Raw genomic sequence first — 24,883 nt, forward strand, 5'->3', positions numbered from 1 at the left:
ATGTTATTATCATTGTATAAACTGCTCTAATTTACTCTGCTCCCTTTATTCTGCGTCAGATGACTTGAGTCTTCCTAACTTTATCTAAAATTGTCCATTTCATCATTTCTTATGGCACAATAATATTCCATCACATCCATTTGCCATAGCTATTCCCTAAAAGGAGGTGATATCCCTTTAATTTCCATTTTTTGCCTAGTACAAAAAGCTGCTAAAATTTTTTGTACATAGAGAATAGATTCTTCCCTCTTCATTTGATTTCTTTGGGGTACAGGCCTACTAATGGCATAGCTGAGTCAAAAAGTAAGCATAGTTTGGTAACTTTCTGTACGTAATTCCAAATTGCTTTCCTAAATAGCTGAACATTCGCAGCCCCACCAACATTGTACTAACCGCTTTCCCACAGCTCTTCCATCACTTACCATTTCTGTCATTCAGATAGGTTTGGGGTATTACCTCAAAACTACAACAGCACCTGCTTTTAATCCCACCTGGATGCTTTGTCTTTGCCTCTACTACTGATATTCCACTTCCTTCCTTTGTACTGCAAACAGCTAGTAAGTACCACCTGACTGAATTTGGACATTACTAAAACACTGACAGCAAAACCCCAGGTCTGGCTGCTACTGGCCTTTCCTGATTGACTTCCTGATCAATGGTCAGGTGGGAATTCAAGGATCATGAGAGCTCATAGTCTGCTGGGGGACAAAGTCTCTCACTTCCAGTCTGGTAGGTGTCAAGTTCTTCCCTAAAAAGTGGGAGGACAGAAAAAAATTAGACAGCTGCAGTGACCATAACCTCCAGGTGTTGAGTGCAGAATGGGGGAAAATGTAAGGATAAATTGTATGAAAGTTGTTGGCGTCTGGTATCTAAAGTTATAGAAAGAGGGAAGCCTGATGCCAGAGAGAATGTCTACAGAAGAATCAGGATGGAGTCATCCAGGAATCCATAGGGCTCGGAGAGGATCTGTGCTGGTAAATATTTAGTAATTGGCTCTCAAAAAGAAAAACCTACAAATAATACACTTTTAAAGTTTAACCTGGATTGTTAATTTTTTTTCCATCCCTTACTTTAAGTCTAGACAATCAACAAACAATAAAACCCTGATTAGTAGCATTTAGTGACGTCTGAGGAATAAACATTCATGCTGAAATTTTAACAATTTAACAAATGGCTGGTTTGATGTGGCTCCAGCACACCCCTGATTCAGGATTATAACCAGGTTATCATCACACTTGACTCCACTGTGGCTTCCTTTTGACAACAGGTTGGGGTGCACTGATCACATACCCCATCCTCTCTCTACCTGGGCCTCCCAGCATCTGGAGACCCCATCAGATACCAGAGTATATTCCTCTATCTCCGAGAAGCTTCTGGTCTTATGGGAAGATAGAGTCCCCAGCCTTCAGTTTGCTGGGTAGACCAAGCCTGGCCCATATACAGGGACCTCTGGTTTAATGGGGTAAGGCAGAATACACATCACATGAAAATGATCTAAAAATCAAATTATGCACCAAGAAATGCAAATAAACCCTTAAATGCTCAAACATTGCTTCAGGTTGAAGGCCCACTTGGGATCAAAAGGACATGACTGGCTTTGTATTGAAGATATTTGGGCAAAATTCTTCCATTTCCAGCTTTAAAGTAACTGCTAGGGAGAAACCTGAAAATAAGCTGAGATGCTCAACCACATGGTTAGTGATTTCATAAAGCAACAATAGCTAACATTTATATAATATTTTAAGGCTTGTAAAACGCTTTGCAAATACCCATCTCATTTTATCTTCATCCCTACCCTGGGACATAGATGCTATTGTTAACCCCATTTTACAGATGGGGCAGGCAGAGGCTGCATCACAAGATTTGAATTCAGGTCTTCCTGATGCCAGACCACAGAAGACTTTCTCTTCTTTCCCCAGCCCTAACCTTTATCTTTTGACCTTTAATCCCAGTACTGGTGAATTTCAAGCCCCAGCCATCTGGAAAATGTGGGGTCCTTCACAAAGAGGGAAAAAGAAGAGGAGATGTGAGGAACTACAATCGGAACCCAAGAAAATAGTTTGGGACTCATTCTGTGCCATCTTAGTAGCATATGCTACCAGGATTTATCATGTCCTCCAACCTCCTCATTATGTAGAGGAAGAAACTCGGGCAAAGGGACCCCAAGTGGCTTGCCCACGATCACCCAGCTAGTCAGAGGCAGAACAGGACTAGAATCCTCTTGAATCCCCAGCCTCTGAGGCAGCTAGATGGAGACTGGGCTTGAGATCTGGAAGACACAAATTCATATACATCTCAGACACTTACTTCCTGCCTGTGTGACTCTGGGCAAATCATAACCTCTGCCTGCCTCCATTTTCTCAGCTGTAAAATGGGGACAGACAGCACCTCTCTCACAAAGGTGCTTTGATAAAATACTTAGCACACTATAGGTGCTTAATATGTAGCACACATACTAGAGGTTTAATGAGTCTTCTTCATGATGATAAGCATTACACACATTCCACTGCCTCTTCAGCAGTTTGTCATCAGGTAATCTCCAGACTGCCAGCCAGAAATTTGTAACTCCTGGATTTGTCAACAAGGAGGGAAATGAATTCAGTTTTCTGATGAACTCCCTCTTGACAGGTCCCCTCTTCTTGGCTCCCCAGGCAATGAACTTACTTTTGCCTAACTGAAAACTCCTAACCCTCATTTTGGTCCAAAATTTTATCATCCTTCCCCATTAAACAGAGAAATGTTTGCAAAGAATAAGCAAGGAAATGGCTTAGAATTTTCCCTCTGATCTTTCTGGATTAAAGATGAGAAAGCACTCTAAATGACAGAAAAACCACAACAAGAAAGAGCAAGAAGGCTGATTGGTCTCCCTTGGACATAAGTGCCTGGTTAGTCACAAGTGGGTCCTATGTCCATTAGTTCTGGCTCTTCACTCTTGTCAATCTGCCTTCTCACTCTCAAGCTGTCTCCCGCATGGACCACATTTTCTATCTCTAGATATCTTCCTTGGCGATCTCCCACGTCCCACCCAGCTCAAAACAGAATTAAGCAACTTGGCCTGCCAGTTACCCAGAGGTCACAGACTTCCATTGCTCTTTGATTTCTACATTCTCTACCATGTTCCATCCCTCAAATTCCACCAACCATGCTGGGCAGAAAGGCTCTTATCTCAGGATTCAGCCTCAGACTGGGGAAACAGGAGAAGATTAAGAGCAGGGTTTGATTTTTTTTCCTCCCCATATTACTCCCTGTCTCATTATATCACAGGATGATTCAGATGGCAGCATTGAATGCATAAACGAAGAGAGAAGGATCAGCAAGAAAGTCTGCAATGTCAGCTACCCATTTTTCAAAGCAAAAGCCAAGGTAAAAAGCTTGGGGGAGGGCATGGAGAGGGGGATGGAAAGGGAATAAGGAGGTATGGGAAAATTAGACAGCCAAAGATAGGGGTGAAGTGGGGGTACTTTTAAGATGCTGGAATATCTTTATCATTAGATCACATAAGGACATTTCAAATGGCCAAATCAGTCCAAAACACCTACTATGTGCCAAGTCTTGTTGGTCTAGGCCAAAGAGGAGATTCTTTGCCTCAGTTGTACCTATTCTTAATCACTGATCAGTCAAACCCACACCTGTTGAAGTCCTTAGCTTAAAAAAACTAAGGTCTCCCACTGCATCCAGGGCTGTCTCCAGCTATCTTGATCTGTATCTGGCCATTGGACACAGGTGGGCTGGGGGGTGGGGGAGAGAGGGAGAAGGTGAGCTTGCACAGCCCTCCTTCACTTAAATCCAATTCACTTGCCTATCCTGGCATCCCCTCCCTGGTGACATCATCCTCTTCCAGAAGGAAGGACAAACAACAACAATGGAAATTTTTTTGAAAAAAGGCAGAACAGTCCCTGCCCTTAAGAAGTTCACAGAGTAATGAAGGGAGTAGGGAGATAATATAAAAATAACTACATACAAACAAGATATTATATACCGCATAAATTGGATGTGATCAACAAAGAGGAGACTAATCCCATCCTTGGGAAGGCCAGGACATGGATCAGAGAATCTTGTGCTCAGACCACTGCTATTCTGTCCTTTCCACAGCAGAACAATTCCCCCTTAGACACAAGCCTTCTCCTCATCCTCAGATGGAAACTCCCATTCCATCCCCAACTTCAATTCCCCCAATAGGCTCCATCCTTCTTTCTCCAGAAGAAATTAACTCACTTTTCTAATCTCTGCTCTTGTTGACATTGTTCTATGAAGGCAGTAAGACTTGGGAACAAATCAACCAAATTCCCAAAGGCCAATTAATAACCTACATAGTATGAAATCTATTATTCTTAAATCATCCACTATGTCTCTCAATCCCCGCCCCAAACTGTATGCTTACTCATGAAAGACCCTTGGGGTGATTCATTAACATTTTCAGGCCTTCATGGGCACCTCCTGGAAAGGCAACAGGATGGGCCCAAGGGTAGAACAGAGTATTTCATTAAACCAAATGAAAGAGCTGTGCATGGAGTAAGGAGAGGGAAGAAGGCAGAAAGCAACAGCTTGGACTCATACCACTGCCTAATAAAACAGAGCCAGGAGGGAAATAAATCACAGCTGTCTGAGTTGTGTGCATTTGAGGGTGGAGAAGAGGAATAAAGGAGGTGGCAAGTTCAGAGGAAGAGAAGCCAGAAGAGGCAAAGGCATTTGTCACCCAGGTTTAGGGTTAGGGTTAGGGAGCCCTACAGAGTGTTCAGTGGAACTATTTGAGGAAATGGAGCTGAGAGTCAGGGTCACAGTATCTAGTTCAGCAAACCCTAAAACAGATATGGGAGAGGATTAAAAGGAAGATTCTGAAGGTTGCAGCAGCTAGATGGTATAAGAGGTCCAAGGGCTGGGTTGGGAGTCAGGAAAATCTGAATTCAAATTCAGCCTCAGACTCTTACTAGTTGTGTGACCCTGAGCAAGTCAAGCCTGAAGTTTTCTCCTCTCCAAAATGGAAATTTTGACTAAATTATCTCTAAGTCCATTCCAAGTCTACATTCTATAATCTGCAGATGACTTCACCTGGAAGGACTTCAGTTTGTTCCTTTATAAAATGAGGAGAGGTATAGTAGATAACCGCTTGTGTTTTTCTAGCTCTGAATTCCTATGATTCTCTGACCATTACCCAATCCCAAACCTCATGAAGACCACTTCATTCTAAAGCCAACTTTTCTCCCTGTTGTCCTTTGCTCTTAAAAGAAGAAAAAAAAAGGAGAGGAAGTTGTCAAGAAAGTCCCCCTCTCTGTAGGTGTTTTCTTTGGCTCCTCCTTTGTCCATACTGGCATCCTCCCAAACAGCCCGTTATCTCTCCATGTCCAGCACATTCCCAGACGGCTAGGATGCGCTGCTTGACAGCACGCCAAGGGTCAGTCCTAGCCCCTCTCTGAGGGAAAGCTGGGGATACAGGAGGGAGCATGGTAGCCCTGAATGCTAAGCCAAGTGCCTTAGGAATCTCTCTTTTCCAACTGGCTTGCTCTGATTGGTATTTTTCCTCTTTCTCCAAGGGATCTTTCCGCCTGGATTTTGAGTTCAGCAAGACAGTTTTTCTTCAGAACATGGAGATCCTCCTGACAGTCGGCAGGTCAGTGGCCATGCTCTGCTTGTCCTACATTTTTTCTGTTAAGTCCAGGTCTCTAACACTTCCCGTATTTGCTGCTCTCACTCCATATTCCATGTAGTAGGCAAGAGGTACACTTATAATACATCAGTGCATTGCTTCCAGAGTGCTTGCCTCAAAGAAACTCTTTAGGGGAAGTATGCCATTGTCCTCATTTTCCAGATGAGGATACTGAGGTTCATAGAAGTCAAGTGATTTTAGATGGCCAAACAATTAGTAAGTGAAAAAGCTGAAACTTGAACCCAGATCTCTCTTTCTACTCCACCACACTGCACAAAACAGCCATGTTTTCAGCCAGCCCACAGAGACCTGACCATCAGCTAGGGGAGACAAGACGGACAACAATGTAATCCCAAAAAAATGTACCATGACAATTACAAATTGGAATGCAGCATTCTGGGAAATGTTTAACAACCAGCTCTTGGTGGACACACTTTAATCTACAGACTAGGTAATCCACAAAGCAATAAGTGAAAATCTGATCTGATTTCCAAGGTGTAAATAATCACAATGAAAATGTAATGGTCTGTTAAGAACACCCCTACAAAAATAATATTGAATAATAGGTATTATGGGATTGCTCTAAACTAAGCCAAAAAAAGACTACCTGGACAAGTTGAGTTTTGAACCACAAGGCCTCATGTTCTCCATCAATGAAATCTAAAAAATCTAATAACCAACATATAATGGAGGGAATAAGCTTTTCTGCTGCGTATCATATCAGTATTTTCTTATTATTACAGCAGGAGCCTGATAAAAAGCTGACTGATGTCAGTGGGTAAAATAGATGTGTGAGTGAGTGTGTGTGTGTGTTGGGCTAACAGTACTTTGCCCAGCTTTTCCTGAGTATAGTGATAATCTGCGTGGAATATGTCCACAATGCTAACAGGCTTTAATACAACAACTTGGGGGAGGTGGCAAGAGGTGAGCCTATATGCAGCCATACCCACACCCACACACAGGGCTGACCCAAGGCAAAATCTCGAAACAAAGTTCAGGTGACCCCTTCTGCTCCCCCCCCCCACTGCTTCAGTGGCCCCTCTCCATTTTCCCCATTTCATCCCTCTTTCCAATCCCAGAATAATGTTCTTCTCTCTTCCCTTCCCTGTAACAAAACTTGCATTGGAATGGAATCATTTACTTCTAGGGTCAATGAGTTCCAATAGCTGTGTTCTTTCCTCCAAGGGCATTCCCCCTTGATTCCTGATGTCTCATATCAATTCCCTAGTCATCAAATAGGTGGAGGAGCAGTTACTGAGCAGGAGTATCACTGAAATTACACCACGTGAGGGATTACCTATTTCACCTACAAGTTAGATCATTAATGGAGAGGGAATATGTGGAGGTTACCTAATAATCCTTCCATTCCCTAACAATGTGAATGTGTATAGTACATATGTGAATAGGCTTATAGGAACTTTGTGAGCATGTGTGTGTGTGTGTGTGTGTGTGTGTGTGTGTGTGCTTGTTTTTCTGCCTGACTTTTCCCAGAATAGCTAACTAGTTGCAGAGATCATGAATCTCTCTTAAGTAATAAACTGGCTTTTATTGTAAAAATATTAGCTGATATTTATATAGTGTTCTAAGATTTACCAAGTACATTATGCATATTATCTCAAATAGCATATCCCTCTTAAAGGAAGGGAGAAATCCCTCTGTGATTAAAAAATAATTAAGAAGTTGTTGTGATCTTCCTAGAGACTTTCCCACCAATCTGTAATTTAATTTGCAAAATAAAAACAAAACACTCCATACAGATTTGGTGTCAAAGGTTGAAGAGTTACATAACAGCATGTTGAGTTCATGTCTAGTTAAGACAAATTAATTATTACATGGAATTTCTACTTGAGACTGAGGCCAAGTTATGACTGATTTACGGAAGATTTAAGCATTCCTGATCATTGGTGGAGACAAAGGGAGCAAAATAGTTAAGTTTCTTTATGAAGAGAACTGCAACCCTAAAGCAAATTTTGCCTCTGTGTATATGTCTGAATTATGGACCAAATACAGATGAAAGCCCACAGTAAAGAAGAAAATTAGCCAATCCATTCATTAAATTAAATGACTGCTTCTTTACTTAATTCCCAAGAGAAATTAAACTAAGTTTGAATTCTCACAAATATCTTTTAATTTTCCAATTAAAGTTTAGCTAAGTTCTCAGGTACTGACTCCTGAAAGGAAGCTAACGAGTGAGTTACTCTCAAAATAGAAATAAAACAATAATGCTGATTCGAGGAGTTCCTGGTTGTTCCTGCTGTTGATAGGACCAACTGTTTGTTCTTAAGCTATGGATAGGATTCATCACTGTAATCCTTTTTGGATGCTTCTTAGCACGGAAGTAATCCTGGGCTTTCCAAGCATAGACCAATAAAAGGCCAGTGCTGAGAAGGCCTATTTAGCTGACATTGCTTTGAATACAGATCCACTAATGGAATAATTTATCAAAGTTTGGAGACTTGTCCCTGGAAAATTAGCCCATCAAGAAAGTTTTTTTGTGTTATTGTTGTTTTTTGGTTTTTTAACCACAGGAACTTATCTAACCATCTACTGAGATGTGGAAGAGTTTTGAAGAAAGCTCCCATAAAGATACATTATGAGTCTTTTGAAGAACTTAAATATATTTATATGACAATAACAACCCACATTTATATAGTAATTGATGTATTTTTTAAAGTACTTTTATCTACATATATTATCTTATTTGATTCCCCAGCACTTAGTAAGTACAGTGTTTGGCACATAGTAAGTGCTCAGCAAATACTTTTTTCATTCATTCATTTACTGCTACGGCAATTCTTTGAGGTAGACAAAGTAGCAAGTACTTTGCCAATGAAAGCAAAGAAGTAAAGGAACTTGTCCAAAGTCACAGAGCAAGTTAGTGACAGGTCTTGCACCCAGATGCCTTCATTCCTCATCCAGTGATTTTTTTTCATTACACTATGCTGCCTCCATTTATGTGATGGCACATGTTAAGATGTGGTTGAGGGAGGGGATCTGGGCTTGGAGAAGCGACTGGCAGAACAATTAGAGGAGGAATGACAGATATCTCCACCAACAGTGTGAACCCTCAGGGTATATCACAGCCTGAAAAGTTTGAGAGATTTCGACCCAGATTGTTCCCCTTCTTGCCAAAAAAACTAAATCAGCCCACTAAGGAAGAGATTACTTAACCTCCCTAATAATCATTTTAAATATTTAGCAGCTCTGGATACCAAGGAATCCTTATTGTTGTCTGACCTGAATCCCTTTCACTGAAGTGATACCATCCTGGGTGAGCTCAGGGTTCAGACTGGCTCTCCACGTGTGGAAAGAATGAATTCTTGATTGTTATTTCCTGTCTTCTGATTTCAGTGACAGTGAAGAGCAGGAAAGCACTAAAAACGATAATTCAGCTCTCTTGAATTTCCATCTTAAATATGAAGCTGACATCCTTTTCACCAGGTATGAAATCATCCTCTCTGAGACTCCCTTGGATCCAAAAGGGGAGCATCATGCCAACAAGCTCACAGTTATGTCACAGCCTAAGAGCCCCAGTTACGCCTAATGGGATAATGTAGTAGAAAAGAATCAAGTTGAAGGGCATAGGGAATCCTAAGAGGAAAGTAAAAGTTTATTGGGAGGGTCAGAAGTTAGAAACCCCAAGGCCATGTAGTTAAGCAGAGTACCAGAGCAGATTTCTCTGTCTTGTCTCTTTTTCTCTTTGTATCTCTTTATCTCTCTGTTTCTCTCTGGGTCTTTCTGCCTCTGTCTCTGTCTCTCTATCTATATGTCTTGTCTGTCTGCCTCTCTCTTTCTCTGTCTCTGTCTATCTCCCTCTCCCTGCTCCTTCTCATGGGATGACCTTCCCTGAACTCTTACAACTAACAATTCTGTCCAACTTCCCTATAGAAGTTCCAGCCTGAGCCGCTATGAAGTCAAGTCCAACAGCTCCTTGGAGGGTTACAACAGCATTGGCCCTCCTTTCCAATGCACATTTACGGTAAGACTATACAGGAAGAGGGAGCAAATGAAGGGTGCATGCAGGGTCCCTATCTCTACAAGGAATGTCTGAAGTCTAATGCTGTCCTGGTATAGTGGTAAGACCACTTCCCTGAGATTCAATAAATCATTGTTCTGGTTTGTCTCTGCAAATGTGTGACTTTGAGCAGGTTCACATGACATTTTCAACTCCAAAACCTCAAATCTTCAAGTTATTTAATCTAACTGGGGAAAGAAAAAAACCTCAACATACACAAAACAATTAAGGAATTGATAAAATTTGTATGACTCTAAATGCAATTGAAGTTCATAAGATCATAGATTGGGAACTGGATAGGACCTTAAAGATTATCTGATCTAACAACTTTCATTTTACAGAAAAGGAAACTGATTTATCCAAGGTCATACAGAGGCAGGGCCTCAGGTCTGGGCCTAAAAGCTGAGGGTTCTTTTCACTGCACACTCTCATAGAATTCTAAGAAAGGAAAGGTTAGTGTGAGTTGTCAAAGAGGACTTCTTAAAGGGGGAGAATATGACATGGACCTTGAAAATGGGCAGGATTTGGAGGTTAGGCAAGGCCCCAGCAAGAGTAAAGACATGATTTGATCCAACATCCTATTAAAAACACTAGAGAGTATAGGAATAAATGGACTTTTCCTTAAAATAGTCAAATAGCATTTATTTAAAACCATCAGCAAGCATCATATGTAATGGGGATAAACTTGAACCATTCCCAATAAGATCAAGAATGAAACAAGGTTGCCTACTATCACCATTACTATTCAATATTGTAAATATTGAATAAATATTTAGCTATATTTATTGGCAATAAAAGAGATTAAAGGAATTAGAGTAGGAAATGAGGAAACCAAATTATCACTCTTTGCATATGATATGATGGTATACTTAGAGAACCCTAGAGAATCAACTAAAAAACTATTAGAAATAATCCACAATTTTAGCAAAATTGCAAGATACAAGATAATCCACATAAATCATCAGCATTTTTATACATCACTAACAAAATCCAACAGCAAGAGATACAAAGAGAAATTCCATTTAAAATAACTATCAATAGTATAAAATATATGGAAATCTATCTGCCAAGGAAAAGTCAGGAACTTTATAAGCAAAACTACAAAACACTTTCCACACAAATAAAATCAGATCTAAACAATTGGAAAAATATCAAGAGCTCTTGGATAGGTCGAACAAATATAATAAAAATGACAATACTACCTAAACTAATCTATTTATTTAGTGCTATACCAATCAGACTCCCAAAAAACTATTTTACTGACTTAGAAAAAATAACAGCAAAATTCATCTGGAAGAACTAAAGGCCAACAATTTTAAGGGAATTAATAAAAAAAGCAAATGAAGGTGGCCTAGCTGTATCAGATCTAAAACTATATTATAAAGCAGCAGACATCAAAACCATTTGGTACTGGCTAAGACACAGACTAGTTGATCAGTGAATTAAGTTAGGTTTACAGGACAAAATAATCAATGACTATAGTAATCTAGTGTTTGACAAATCCAAAGACCCCAGCTTTTGGGATAAGAATTCACTATTTGACAAAAACTGCTGGGAAAATTGGAAACTAGTATGGCAGAAACTAGGCACTGACCCACACCTAACACCATATACCAAGATAAGATCGAAATGGGTTCATGTGCTCAAAAAGTTATCAAAGTGTGCATACCCTTTGACCCATCACTCCTGGATTTATATCCCAAAGAAATCTTAAAGAGGAGAAAGGGACCCACATGTGCAAAAATGTTTGTGGTAGCCCTTTTTGTAGTGGCTAGAAACTGGAAACTGAATGGATGCCCAACTGGAGAAAGGCTGAATAAATTATGGTATATGCATGTTATGGAATATTATTGTTCTATAAGAAACAATCAGCAGGATGATTTCAGAGATGTCTGGAAAGACTTACATGAATTGATGCTAAGTGAAATGACAGAACCAGAAGATCATTATACATGGCAACAATAAAATTATACAATGATCCATTCTGATGGACATGGCTGTCTTCAACAATGAAATGATTCAAACCAGTTCCAATTGTTCAGTGATGAAGAGAGCCATATATATACCCAGAGAGAGGCCTATGTGTGGAGCACAACATAGCATTCTCACTCTGTTGGTTTTTGCTTGCATTTTGTTTTCTTTCTCAGGTTTTTTTTTTTCTTCTTGATCCAATTTTTCTTGTGCATCAAGATAACTGTATAAATATGTGTGTGTGTGTCTGTCTGTGTGTGTGTGTGTTAGATTTAACATATTTAACATGTATTGGACTACCTGCCATCTAGGGGAGGGATGGGAGGAGGGAGGGAAAAATTTGGAACACAGAGTTTTGTAAGGTTCAATGTTGAAAAATTACTCATGTATATGTTTTGTAAATAAAAAGCTTTAATAAAATTTTTTAAAAGAGTAAAGGCATGCAGCTTAACAATAAGAAATTCTATCTAACTGGGATGGAGATGGAAAATAAGGGTGGACAGGGAAAGGGGCCCAGCTGTAAAAGGCTCAAAAAAATCTATTGACTATGATTGTAATGGTGATTGTTGCTGTGCAGAAGAGGACTTCTGCTGTTGCTGTGCAACTGGACTATTCAGAATCAGGAAAAACTAGGTTTGAGTCTTAGTTCTAATACATACTAGCTATGTGATCTAAGGAAGTCACTTAATTTCTCAGTGCCCTGGGAAACTCTTTCAGACAATAGATATTATAGCAAATAAAGTTTCTCATCAGAATCTCCCTAAATCAATGAAATTATAGAAAATGCACAAATGGGCTATAACATAACTATCATATGTTGTACAATAATATTGTATTTAGCATTTATTTCCTCAATGGAAGAGGAAACAACACAATAGAAATTAAGGACCACATCTCCTAAATTAAATTAAAGACCAGTATCTAGACATTATGGGCCTGTAATGCTTCCTCTCTTGTTCTACTCCCCATCCACCTGTTCTGATTACTACTGTTCTTTTAGGGCTTCCCATAATCCCCTTCCCCGGTGCTTAGTAGGCTAATACCTTTTCCCTCTTTCTTCACAGATCCTAAATTTAGGATTTTTCCCAGTAGATGGGGTCACAATTAAAATCACAGTCCCCATTGCCACAAGAGGAGGGAACCGCCTACTGATGCTGAGTGACTTCTTTGTTAATCAGGTAATGATCTGCCAGGAGTATTCTCTGATAGTCTAAGGTGAGCATAAAACCTTTCCCTGAGCCAGCAAGAACCCTGCTCAGGCAGAAATGTCCCTACTGCTCTTTTTCCCCACTGTCTGTAGTGCTAACATGATGGGTTTCCTCCTAGATTATTCCGTGGTAAAATTATCCCCTCGTAGAGACTGTCTGATGAACGTGGTTGTAAAATTGTATTTTGTTTTTTGTGTGTGTGTTTTTATGTGTCTGTGTAGGAGAACACAACATGCAACATCTGGGGGAACAATACTGACTACCGACAAGCTCCCACTGAGGAGGACCTGAGTCATTCACCACAGCTGGTAGACACCTTCCCATGGAAAGAGGGGTAGAATGTAGTAGACTCAAGATCTCTGTTTCCTGAGCATAAAAGCCGTTTTTCTTAGTCAATAAGTACCAATTAAATGCCTAATTGGTCTTCATCCTTAAGCTATATGAGAAGTATAAATAATAAACAGAGAAAGAAAATGGTGGGGCAGTAAAGTCAGGGAAAGATTTATAAAGGTGGTCAGATTTAGGGTGGACTTTAATGGGAAGAAACAAAAGAAGAAAAAAGGGCAGATATTCTGGTATTCCAGAAAGAGTTTAAAAATGTGTGTCTCTGTGTGTGTGTGTGTGTGTGTGTGTGCCTACATATATATGTAGACAAACACACATACATATACCACATGTACAAAGGGACTTTGATCTTTGTAATATCCATAAGGTTAAATAAGGAATATATATTGGTTTATTTTCTAGGTAAGGAAACTGAGGCACAGAAAGAGAATTTAATTCAACACACATGTATCTATTAAGTTCCTACTATGTATAGAGGCACTGCAAATTACGATTATCACTGAAATTATAAAATAGGTCTCCCAACACAAATACTTTGTTCCTTCTTTAAGGAAGCAAGGACATATTGGGTAAGGAACCTGGCTTGAATAATGAACCTGGAACTGTTTTCAATTACTTAACATCTCTGTGCCTTGGTTTCCTTCTCTGTAAAATGAAAATAATAATAGGACCTACCTCAAAACATTTCTATAAGGATGAAATAATACACATAAAGTACTTTTCAAACCTTAAAGTGCTCTGTAAATATTAGCTATTATTCCAATATGCCAAAAATTACCAGTCTTGTCTATTTGGAATGCAAAAATAAAGTAGACTTCTCCTTCTCTTTTGGAGCTTACCAAATTTTTACCACAAAAGCATCAACCTATACGCAGGACCAGCCTAATTTATGGGAATGAGAGGTCATAAACTCTAGGATCTCCACTGACTGACCTACTGATTCAGATCTCAGTCTCAGATAGACGACTCTAGCTTGACTCTAGAGTTCTCAGATGTAGGAAGAGTCCTTAATCTTAATAACCAAGCTAGTCATTTCTCTTTTTGCTTTTAGGTACAGCTTAGGAGAGAGTGACTTTACCTAAGCCTTGCACAGAATAGGCGCTTAATAAACATTTGTAGAATTCAATTAAACTCACTCTCCCCTTGGGTCTATTTTTTTTTTTTCAGAACCATAGCAATTCAGATGTGGTTTCAATCAACTGCAATGTGAAGCTGGCCAGCAACCAGGAAATGAGTTTCCACCTACTGGGGAATCTATGGCTAAAATCCTTCAAAGCAGTAAGTAGTCAAATCCCTCCCTGATTTACTCCCAGTCCTTATGTTCTCTTAATCCAGCTAAAGAATAGAGAACCCACAAGAGATTCAAATCCCTCTCAGTTTCCCAAGAATAGAGCCCCTCTTTAGGTTCTCCTTGGTTATCTAATTTGTAGGTTATTCCTGCTACTATTTCATCACAAACCAATTCTTCTTTCTTCTCCCACTCAATGACACTTAATTGAACAATCAATATGTACTCAACACTGTACTGTGAGATATGCAAACAACCTAATCTGTGTGTCAGGCAATTTACCTTCTAAAAAAGCCAAAAAGATATAAATATAATAAAATTAAATATTAGTTCAAAAGCCAGCACAAAGTAATGTTAAGTGCCAAGCTGGTAGTCAAAGGAAGGTCAAAGGAAGGAAGACTCATTATAAACTAATACACAAAACTTCATGAAACAGGTGAGATTGGAGGAATAGAATTAGGCAGCTAGATAGATATGCTGTCTAGATAATTACAGAATGCCTTCCAAACTAATAGAAATCATTTCTATCTTAACCATTATTTTGGACTATCTACCAAGTAATGAGGATCATTCAAATCTGGCTGCCCTTACATATGTTCACCCCATCCTTGGATCCCAATAATCTTCTCTTCAATCCCTGACCAAACTTCATTCAGTGGATAAACTCCTGGCCATTGTAGTCTATCTAATACCACCAAGTTCTCCTAAGCTGAAAAATAAATGCCCAGATGTGTTGAATTCAAAATAACAGCTAGAAACCTCAGGATCAAATAGTTGCAGGCGGGAGCAGGGGAGCTGGGGAACTCTTAGTGAATGTTATCCCTAGTGAATGATAGGGGGCCAAAGAGAAAGTTGGGAAAATGGGGAAAATGGGAAAATGACAAGGACTGTGGATTTAATTATTGGCCTGGAACATAACATCCTGAGAACATAAATCTTAGAATATTAAAAGAAGGGAAGGTCTTTAGACAACATTTACTATTTTCTACTTAGTAGAAAAACTAAGGTGTGGAAAAGATGCACTCACAGAGGTCACACCAGATCAATCTGTGCCCTGGAAAGAACACTAGACTAAGAGGCACAGCATCTGGATACTCCCCAAGTGAACTCGTACAAATAGTGACTTAATCTCTAGCAGGGCCTTAATTTTTTCATTTGTATGTAATAGTCATTACACAGCGATATCTACTGAGCAACACATAAAATAAAAGGTCTGATCCTGAAGGTCCCTTCCCAGGCTCCATCTATGATCCCTGATCTATTATTCTCTCCCTTAGTGTCGCTAAAAAAAATTAAGTTCTTGTTGATGCTTTGTTCGATATTTGGATCAAATCAGTAAGTATTAAGCACCCACTCTGTGCCAAACACTGTCCTGAATATTGCAGTAAGCCAGCGTGACAGAAAGGTATTCCTGGGTCACTACTGGGAAAGGCAGCCATAGCTGGGAACCATGGTGACTCATCAGATGAAAGGGGAGGAAAGGAAGAAGAAGAAAGCAGAACCCAAAGAACAAAAAGTACAATTCCAACAATATAAATTTGTTTAAATCACTAGTATATACCAAAACTCAGGTAAAACTAGAAAGCACCAAAACCCTTCTCATCAGTCAACTACAAAAGCAAATACCATGTGTTACTGGTCCCTAGTCATTCTATTATGTGGCACTATTTTCTAATAACATACCTCATGTGAGGATTTATTAAAAGGTGTCTTGTATCAAAACATGTATGTTTGTTTTATAGGAGAGGAACAGGGAAGTAGCCAGTATATGGGGAGGATCCTTATCTGGCATCCTGGGACTCAGAGGTGGGTTGGGGGTAGAGCCTCTGTCCAATGCCAGACAACAACATCTCTGTCTCTGCCCAGCTCAAGTTCAAGTCTTTGAAAATCAAAGTCAACGCAGCACTACAGCGTCATTTCCAGAGCCCCTTTATCTTTCGGGAAGAGGATCCCAGCCGGCAGGTGAGTGGGGACAGAGAAGGGGAGGGAGGGACTCACTGAGAGGGATCCACAAGATCTAGAAGATTGAGCCTGAGAAGTGACCCTGGTGCACTCCCTCCCCCTTCCAGAGCTAGGCCAGCCTACATCATTCCAGAAGAAAGGGCACAAGGGCCGAGAGACCAAGAATCAGTAGTTTCCTCTTCCCCATCCCCACCTCCACTCCTCCTGGAAAGGCCAGCAAGGCTATGACATCTCTTGAAAGCAAATTTAATAACACACTGCAGATTTTGAAAACCTTAAAGCAATCTATAAATGATTTTGTTACTTCTCTTCTTTATTTCTTTGGGTCTGTCTATATGATCAGTTTTCTATTAGTTGGTGAAATAAGAAGCTCCATTCAGAATGTCCGGTAAAAAGTCAGTAAGAGTGGCCTTGAAGGGATCTTAAGAGTCATGTAATCTACCTCCCTCAATTCATAGATGAGGAAACTTAGAGCCAAAGACATAAAATTACTAGCTCAAAGCCTCACCCTATGAAATGAAAACTTAAATCCATATAAATACATACTATGTGCTCCGGAAAAGTTACCAACAGGTTTATTGTTTGTTGTGGAATGTTTTGGGGAAGTTGCTGTTTCAAAGGGGTATCTGATGCTCTAAATCATTTGGGGCGGGGGGGGGGGGGGGGGGGGGGGGGGGAAGGAGGGTAAATCCTTTTGCTTTGATCGAGGTCTAAAGGTCTGGCCAAGCACTTGTAAAAGGGTTTTTACTGTGATGATGATGATGATGATGATGATGATGATGGTGCAGCAGGAGCAAAGGGCTATGCCATCTGCTGACCCCCACCCTCAAGCCTCTGGTACCCAGGCACTTAAAAAAAGAGACAGAAACCAAGACAATCTGGCCTCCTGAGGACCATGAAGTTCTGCTGCCCTCTCCTGGCTATACTTAGGAAGTGAGGCTCTGAAATCTAGCCTATACATACATATATATAGCACCAGTTTTCATCTCTGAAATCCAGCATATATATATATATATATATATATATATATATGTATATATATATATGTGTATATATATGTATATATATATATGTATATATATATGTATGTATATATATATATATGTATGTATATATATATGTATGTATGTATGTATGTATGTATCCAGCCAGTTCTCACCACCCCAGTTCAGAAAACATTTTTTTTTAATGAGGAAGCAGGGAAATAGTCTTTTTAATCATCCTCATGTGTTTAATGATCTCTCTTTCTCCCAAGAGAATGGGATGTGAGGGGAGAGAGAATAAGGTTTTCTGGATACTTGGTCTTTCACAATAGCAAACAAAATTACCCAGGACTTAATCTTCTATTAAACACAATAGGAGATACAAAGATGTATAAAACAAAGTCTCTCCCTCTAATCCCAGTCTAGTTGGTATGGCAAATATATGCCCTTTAAGATATAAATATAGAATAGTACATGAAAAAATTTAAGTATATGAATTGTACACATAGTAAAGGAATCTAACTTCAGAACTAGAAGGGACTTAGGAGTCATGTAATCTAACTCCCTCAATTCATAGATGAGAAAACTGAGGGCCAAAGACATAAAATTACTGGCTCAAAGCAACCCTAGCTCTGCTAATAAGCAGCAGACTCCAATCCAGTGTTGTCTATTATACCAAGCCTGTCACAAGGGCCATGAGATCAGAGGTGGTAGATATCAGAGAAGTGGTAGTCACCTGCATTATCCTCATCATCTTCAGAAGTCTGAAAATGATGAAGATGATGGCAGATGATTTAATGGAGAAGATAGGGTTTAAATGGATTTTGAGGAAGAGGTAGAATTCAGATAAGTGAAAAGGTACTGATAAACAAGTCATATTGAATAGAATAGTGAGGATCGACATTGTAATAAAAATGAGAAACCAAAATGACTAGCGTTAATTGGAGTTGGGGTCTTTAGAGCCAGAACTCAACAAAATTGTGCAGTCCTCCAAATTTGTCCTTTCTGATCTCTGCCTCCCCTTTTCAGGTCCCATCCTACTTTGGGCCTCAAAGTTTCAAAATCAGAGGATAAGAAAGCTATTTTAGGGGTAAGGCTGCTTTCTCGGTGACCCTTCCCTCATTCACAGATATTTCCCATATGACAAGCCTAGGAAAGAGTCCTGGGTAATAAATAGATAGCCAGAGATATATATTACCAACCTTCAGAGAACTTCCTTCTGAAAGATACTGATCCATGGAGACTGGAGGGACATGGTTCCCTGTTCCTGAGCCTGAAATAGAAGAAGAGAATTAGACTCTGATCATGCCAGTCTTTTCAACATTTTCTGTTCAAATAAGGATCTCTTTCTCCTCCATCACATCCTCCATCAGACTGAAAGCTCTATAAGAACAGAAGCCATGTCTCCACCATAAGCAAGTGTTTTACCAATATTCAATTAATGGTATTTCTTGGCTTTTGTCCCTTTAGGTCATATTTGAAATCTCTAAACAAGAGGATTCCCAGATCCCAATCTGGATCATCATCGGAAGCACATTGGGAGGCCTTTTGCTCCTTGCCCTGCTGGTCCTAGCACTCTGGAAGGTGAGGGCAACAAAGTGGCACAGACTAATAATAAAAGATGGGGAGCTGGGAAGCCTGGACATTTAATCCTCATCAACTCTCTGGGATCTAAACAAACTCCTGATTTCTTGAGTACTTCTTCCCCAAAGAAGTGAGGTCAGATTCTCCATCTTTTCTCCATAAGCCCTCTACCTGCTGCTTTTAGCCTATTACTAGGCTCTTGAGTTAAAAATCATCTTTGCTTCCAAGTATGATAGAATTGCAGAGCATCAGAACTGAAAGAAACCTTAAGGACATCATCTAGCTCAACCCCTCATTGTCTAGAGGAGAAAACTGATATGTAAAGAGACAAGCCCAAAAAACTCAAATTGGGAATAAGAGCAGGGAATGTCATCCACATTTCTTACATCTTAGTTGCATATGAATCTTTAACATTCAATTCAACAAATACTAAGAGCATTAAAGTCAACCTTGGAGATTCTCTCCTTTAATGAATCTTTCATGAAAATTCTAAGTAGACAAAGCTATCCTTTAGTACCCCTTCATTTTCAACTTCACACACACATACAGAGGCACTAAATGCTCTTAACCTGTTCCCAGGATGCACAAGGTAGTCATAGTCCACTCACAAGCCACTTCCTTCCTGTGGTTGTTCTTCCTATCCTTCCCTTCATCAAAACTTAGCAGTCCTGTGTGACCCTGGCTGAGAGATGGGAGCAAAGTCACTTGGAAAACTAATCCATACCAAGTTGCTATTGGCTTAATGTATTTCTCCTTCCCAAGGAAAATCTGAATATTAAACTGTTCCTTCAATGCTTTACACCAAAACAATGTGGGAGAAATGAAATGATGAACATTGTAGGTTTTACGGCAAAGCTAATGAAACGGTGGCCTGGGAGACAGGGGGCCTTTTTTTAGGCCCTGAAATTATACACTGTAGACATCTGCTTTATTCTATCAGTATTTAGGTTTGGCCTTGCTTCCAACCACTGATCCTTTCCATTCTTCAACACCATACATGGGCATACATATGCACAGCCCTCTCTGCCATATCACCACCACTACTCCAAAGTACTCCTATTCTCCAAAGTTTACTTGCTTGCCTAAATGAAGTTTCTTCATCAATAATAATCCTTATAATTCCCTTATTTGACTTCCATATAGTCACATTAGATTTTCACAATACCATTGTCAGACTAGATAGGGTATTATAATCTTCATTTTACAGATGAGGAAACTGATTTGGAGAGATTAAGTGACTTGATCAAAGTCACATAATTAGCAAGTGATGGGTCCATGACTAGAAGTCTAGTGCTTTCTCCACTACTTGAATAAGTGATTATTCAAAGTTTCTGAAAGATCCAGGGATGTGATAGGAGGTGAAGGGAGAGGGAAGAAGAGAGGAGACATTGAAAGTCTAGTGCTTTCTCTGCTACTTTAATAAGTGATTATTCAGAGTTTCTGAAGGATCCAGAGCTGTGACTGGAGGTGGGGGGAGAAAGAAGAGAGGAGAGATTGAAATACATAGATATTAATTTTTTCAAACAGCTTACAAAGTCGTTTAAAAGATAGCAAATATAAACCAAGATATAATTAAGCACCAGCTTGTGCATTCAATTAAAGGAGAATCTGAGAGGGACTAACATGAGTAGGAGGCTTCTCATCAGATATTTGAATGGGGCTTTGAAAGATGGCAAAAAAAAAGTGGGAGGGGGTTAGAGTGATAAGAGTAAGCCAGGGTATGGAAGGAAAGTAGACCATACTTTGTCTGTGGTTAATGAAGGGTGAATTTTGTTCCTTTTCGATACCCACAGCTCGGATTCTTTAAAAGTTCCAGTCGAGAGAGGAAAACAGAACAGGAACCCAATGCCAAAGTGCTGGAATGAGGCTCCATGAGGGTGTGATTCTATGGGGATGGGACAGGGTGCACTTTGTGTCTGGTCCACATCATGTCTGCAGCCTATGGAATGCCCATCTGACCATCTCTGGACCAAGGGGAGAAGAGAAGATGCATCCCTTTTCAAATGATGTCATCTCAAAGCATAAATTCCCAGAGTGGCTGCAGTCCTGCTTTCCCCAGAAAGGTACTTCAAACTGGTTTTTAAACAGCGCTGATCTGAGCCCGGGCAGCTGAGGGTACACATACACATACTTTGCTCCTGCCTGGCTTATCCAAAGACCCAACTTTGTCTTCTCAGTGTCTCAATTTAGAGATGCTTTGGGGAAGCATACCTTTCCCAAGGTACCAGGATGCAAGCAATTCATCATCAGATGAAACCTGGGAAAGAAGATTCTAATGGCCATGGCTCACATTATCCCCAACACTAGGCTTTGCGGAAAATCTGAGCAGTGTTGTGGGAGGCGTTAAGATCAGTGGTTCATCTCCTACCCACCTGAAATTCTGCCGATGGCTCATCAATCATCCCACCTATCCTGCCAGCTCCTGATTTTTCCCCATATCTTCTCCAAGCTGGATTGGACAAAGGCAGGGGAAGACCTCATGAGGTTTCTCCCCATCTCTGCCAGATTAACGCAGAGACAAGGGAAAACTTATACCCCAGGGAGCAATTTATCCCGAGGAATAAGGTATTGTTTTCTACCCCTAGCAGTTATGGGATATGGAGAATCGGACAGACAAGGATTTATGTTACTAGCCTCAGCAATCAGGGAGGCAGGCTGACTATTCTCACTCACACACACACACACACATACACATACACACACACACACACACACACACACACACACACACACACACACTTCCCTCCTTCTTACTCCCAGCTACTGTTAAAGTTGCTTTAGTTTCTCGTACCTCAGAGGGAAGAGTTTGGATGATGCAAAATATGGTGCTATGAAATCCACATTTCTGAATTTCCTATTGACAGCCTACAGGAAGAAGTTATTGGAGTTGGTTAACAGGCAGGAGTTAAATCCCAAACTCTGCTTCATGTACCCAACAGTATTCATTCATCGGCAACACATCCATTCACTTACAGCCATGCTGTAGCTTCTACCAACCCCTTCTCTACCAAACCCCTTGAAGGATTCCACTCATGCTCCTGTCAATCCCAAACAGAAACCCAGTGGTCTAAGAGAGAAGAGTTTTAGCAGATATTTTGACTCATCATCTTCTGAATGCACTGAATAAAATTCTTATCAAATTAAGCACCTTAATGTAGAGTTCAGTGTCCAGCTATATATTCAGGAAACATCTACATTTGAGACATTATGAAAAACCAGTTTGAAGCATCTACTACAAACTGTGTGACTTCATAAGTGTGTGCACAAGGGAAACCGACAGGTGTGTACTGGCTGAGTCTGCCATGACACCACTGAGCCAGAAGCACCAAGGCCAACACGTCCAGGCCTTCTTTGTGCAAAATGAAATTATTTATGCCTTTTGAACTTATTTTTGATGGGAACAGGAGGATGTGTAGGAACTAAGAGCATCTGTCCACCTGTTACATAGTACAATCTTTACTGTCTTAAATATTTTTGAGAATTAAAAATATGTTTAAGATACCAATAGTTTTGCTCTAATATCCTGTGGTCAGAGTGCTTTCCATCAGGATGATTCTGACTCCATGTGTCATTTTTCCCCATAGAAGGAAAGACATAAAAAGGGCTATCAATTTCCCTACCTTTAGTAAAGCCACAGAATCTCAGATCTGGATGGCTGTTCAAAGGTCAGCTGTCTAGTCCAGACCCTCATTTCACAGAAACTATGACAAAATTCAGAGCTGCTTTGCCCAGTACAGTTCTGAATACTACACTAAGGACTAAGATAGCAAAGATTCAACTTAGAAAAAAAGGAAAGACTAGTAAGGAGAACGATTTAGGGGATTGGAGCAAATAGTTTTTAAGATCCCTTCCAATTTTCAATCTCTATAGGGTAATATTTTAGTTATTTGCTAATATCAAAAGGATTACACAGAATAAAAATTAAACAGATTTCACTTGTTCTCAAAAGACAGCACCCATATTCAAAAAAAAAAAAAAAGTATTTATTTTGCACCTACTTTTATTACAAGAGGTGATCAAATCTGAGTACTAGAAAGAACTATGAGAGATCATATAGTCCAACCCCGGCCTTCAAGAAACAGTGAACACTTATACTCTCTAATATGAATACCTATAAAATAAAACTATTTCATTTTAGGTATGATATATTTCAGCACAATTTCATACCAGGACTTTGTTTAAAGAAGAACATGAAGGGCATCTAGTTGGTATAGTGTATAGAGCACTAGCCCTGAAATCAGGAAGACCTGAGTCAAATCTGGCCTTAGACACTTAACACTTTCTAGCTGTGTGACCCTGGGCAATTCACTTAACCTCAATTAACCCAGCAAAATAAATATAGAAGAACTTGAAGATAATTAGCTTTATTTCCCTTACCCTCCTTGCCCCCAAGCACTTTTCAATCATCCAAAAAGTGGCATTTCACATATATACAATAATGCTAGAAATCCCTCTTATGGCTATGCAAATATAAGTATTTGTAGCTCCATTTGTAGCTCAGTGACCAACATAAATAGCCAGGATATAAGGAGATCACTTCCTAAAACTAAAGAAAACTCCCTTCAAGTCAGTACATAATAGCAAAATAACTTTCAACATAAATAAATAATATAACTGTTGCCATGGGGGACAAAAAAAGTAGTCTGGCCAATTTTGTAAGTAATTTAAACTAGTTAGTCCGGCAGGTCGATATAGTTTATGAAAAGAAGAGTTCAGGTGTTTCAAACATAAAAGTCAATTCCTATAACTCCAAGACCAGTTTGAACATTTTTTGTTGGACAACAATCCTGTGTCCTAAATATTGCTGGGAACAAACAAACTAAGGGCTCAGATTGGGAAGAACATTTTATTACATAATAGGCTTTTTGTCTGGGGTGGTATTTATCCTAAAGGACTTGACCTGACACTCTTTTTTTTTTTTAATTTTATTTTATTTAATAATAACTTTGTATTGGCAGAATCCATGCCAGGATAATTTTTACACAGCATTATCCCTTGCAATCATTTATGTTTCGTTTTTCCCCCTCCCTCCCTCCTCCCCCCCTCCAAGATGGCAAGCAGTCCTATATATGTTAAATATGTTGCATATATCCTAGATACAATACACATTTGCAGAACCAAACAGTTCTCCCACTGCACAGGGAGAATTGGATTCAGAAGGTAAAAATAACTCAGGAAGAAAATCAAAAATCAAATAGTTCACATTCATTTCCCAGTATTCCTTCTTTGGGTGTAGCTGTTTCTGTTCATCATTTATCCAATGAAACTCAATTAAGTCTCTTTGGACCTGACACTCTTAACTTAACCTCGAGGATGTAAAACTATTCCCCCAAATGAGCTGGTACACCACATTATGGGTGACTTATGACTAGTCCAGAACTCTCTAAGTGTTTTAATTGCTGCTAGATCCCATGAAAACTGATTCCATTTGCAGTTATACAAAACAGAGTTGGGGCAGCTAGGTGGTACATTGGATAGAATACCAGCCCTGAAGTCAGGAGGACCTGAGTTCAAATCTGATCTCAGACACTTACTACTTTCTATCTGTGTGACCCTGGGCAAGTCACTTAACCCCAATGGAAACAAAGTTAACATGCATGGTATAGATATGCTTGGGATTGGCTCTCTTGTGAAAGTCAAAAAACAATCAAACATCATTTTTAGATTTAAACCAACTGCAGTATCCAAGTTCTATTTCCATTATTGAATTCATCCTCTGTTCAAGTTTAGCTCTTGTTCTCCCCACCAAAACAATGCTATCACAATGTTTCCATTCTTCATTTGGTTTCCACCAACTTTAACTTCAATAATTTTGGTGATATTACTGTTTGTTTTATGTGGGCCTCATTTTATATAATAGGTGCCCTCTTTGAAAGTTGACTA

At 39.6% G+C, this 24,883-nt stretch overlaps 1 protein-coding gene across 1 annotated transcript in view; it reads left to right on the plus strand.

Moving 5' to 3' along the window:
- Positions 1 to 21,698, plus strand: part of ITGA11 (integrin subunit alpha 11) — a 72,757-nt gene extending 51,059 nt beyond the window's left edge. Inside the window, exons 16-25 of the mRNA XM_051973792.1 lie at positions 3,265 to 3,363; positions 5,532 to 5,608; positions 8,996 to 9,085; positions 9,533 to 9,623; positions 12,695 to 12,808; positions 13,060 to 13,146; positions 14,351 to 14,461; positions 16,338 to 16,433; positions 18,887 to 19,000; positions 20,794 to 21,698. Coding sequence (XP_051829752.1) covers positions 3,265 to 3,363; positions 5,532 to 5,608; positions 8,996 to 9,085; positions 9,533 to 9,623; positions 12,695 to 12,808; positions 13,060 to 13,146; positions 14,351 to 14,461; positions 16,338 to 16,433; positions 18,887 to 19,000; positions 20,794 to 20,865 — 951 coding nt within the window. The 3' untranslated portion in view covers positions 20,866 to 21,698. The remainder of the gene's footprint in view (positions 1 to 3,264; positions 3,364 to 5,531; positions 5,609 to 8,995; positions 9,086 to 9,532; positions 9,624 to 12,694; positions 12,809 to 13,059; positions 13,147 to 14,350; positions 14,462 to 16,337; positions 16,434 to 18,886; positions 19,001 to 20,793) is intronic.
- The last annotated feature ends 3,185 nt before the right edge of the window (positions 21,699 to 24,883 follow it).

This window comes from Antechinus flavipes, chromosome 2 (genome assembly GCF_016432865.1).
Source record: "Antechinus flavipes isolate AdamAnt ecotype Samford, QLD, Australia chromosome 2, AdamAnt_v2, whole genome shotgun sequence".
NCBI classification, from domain to species: domain Eukaryota; kingdom Metazoa; phylum Chordata; class Mammalia; order Dasyuromorphia; family Dasyuridae; genus Antechinus; species Antechinus flavipes.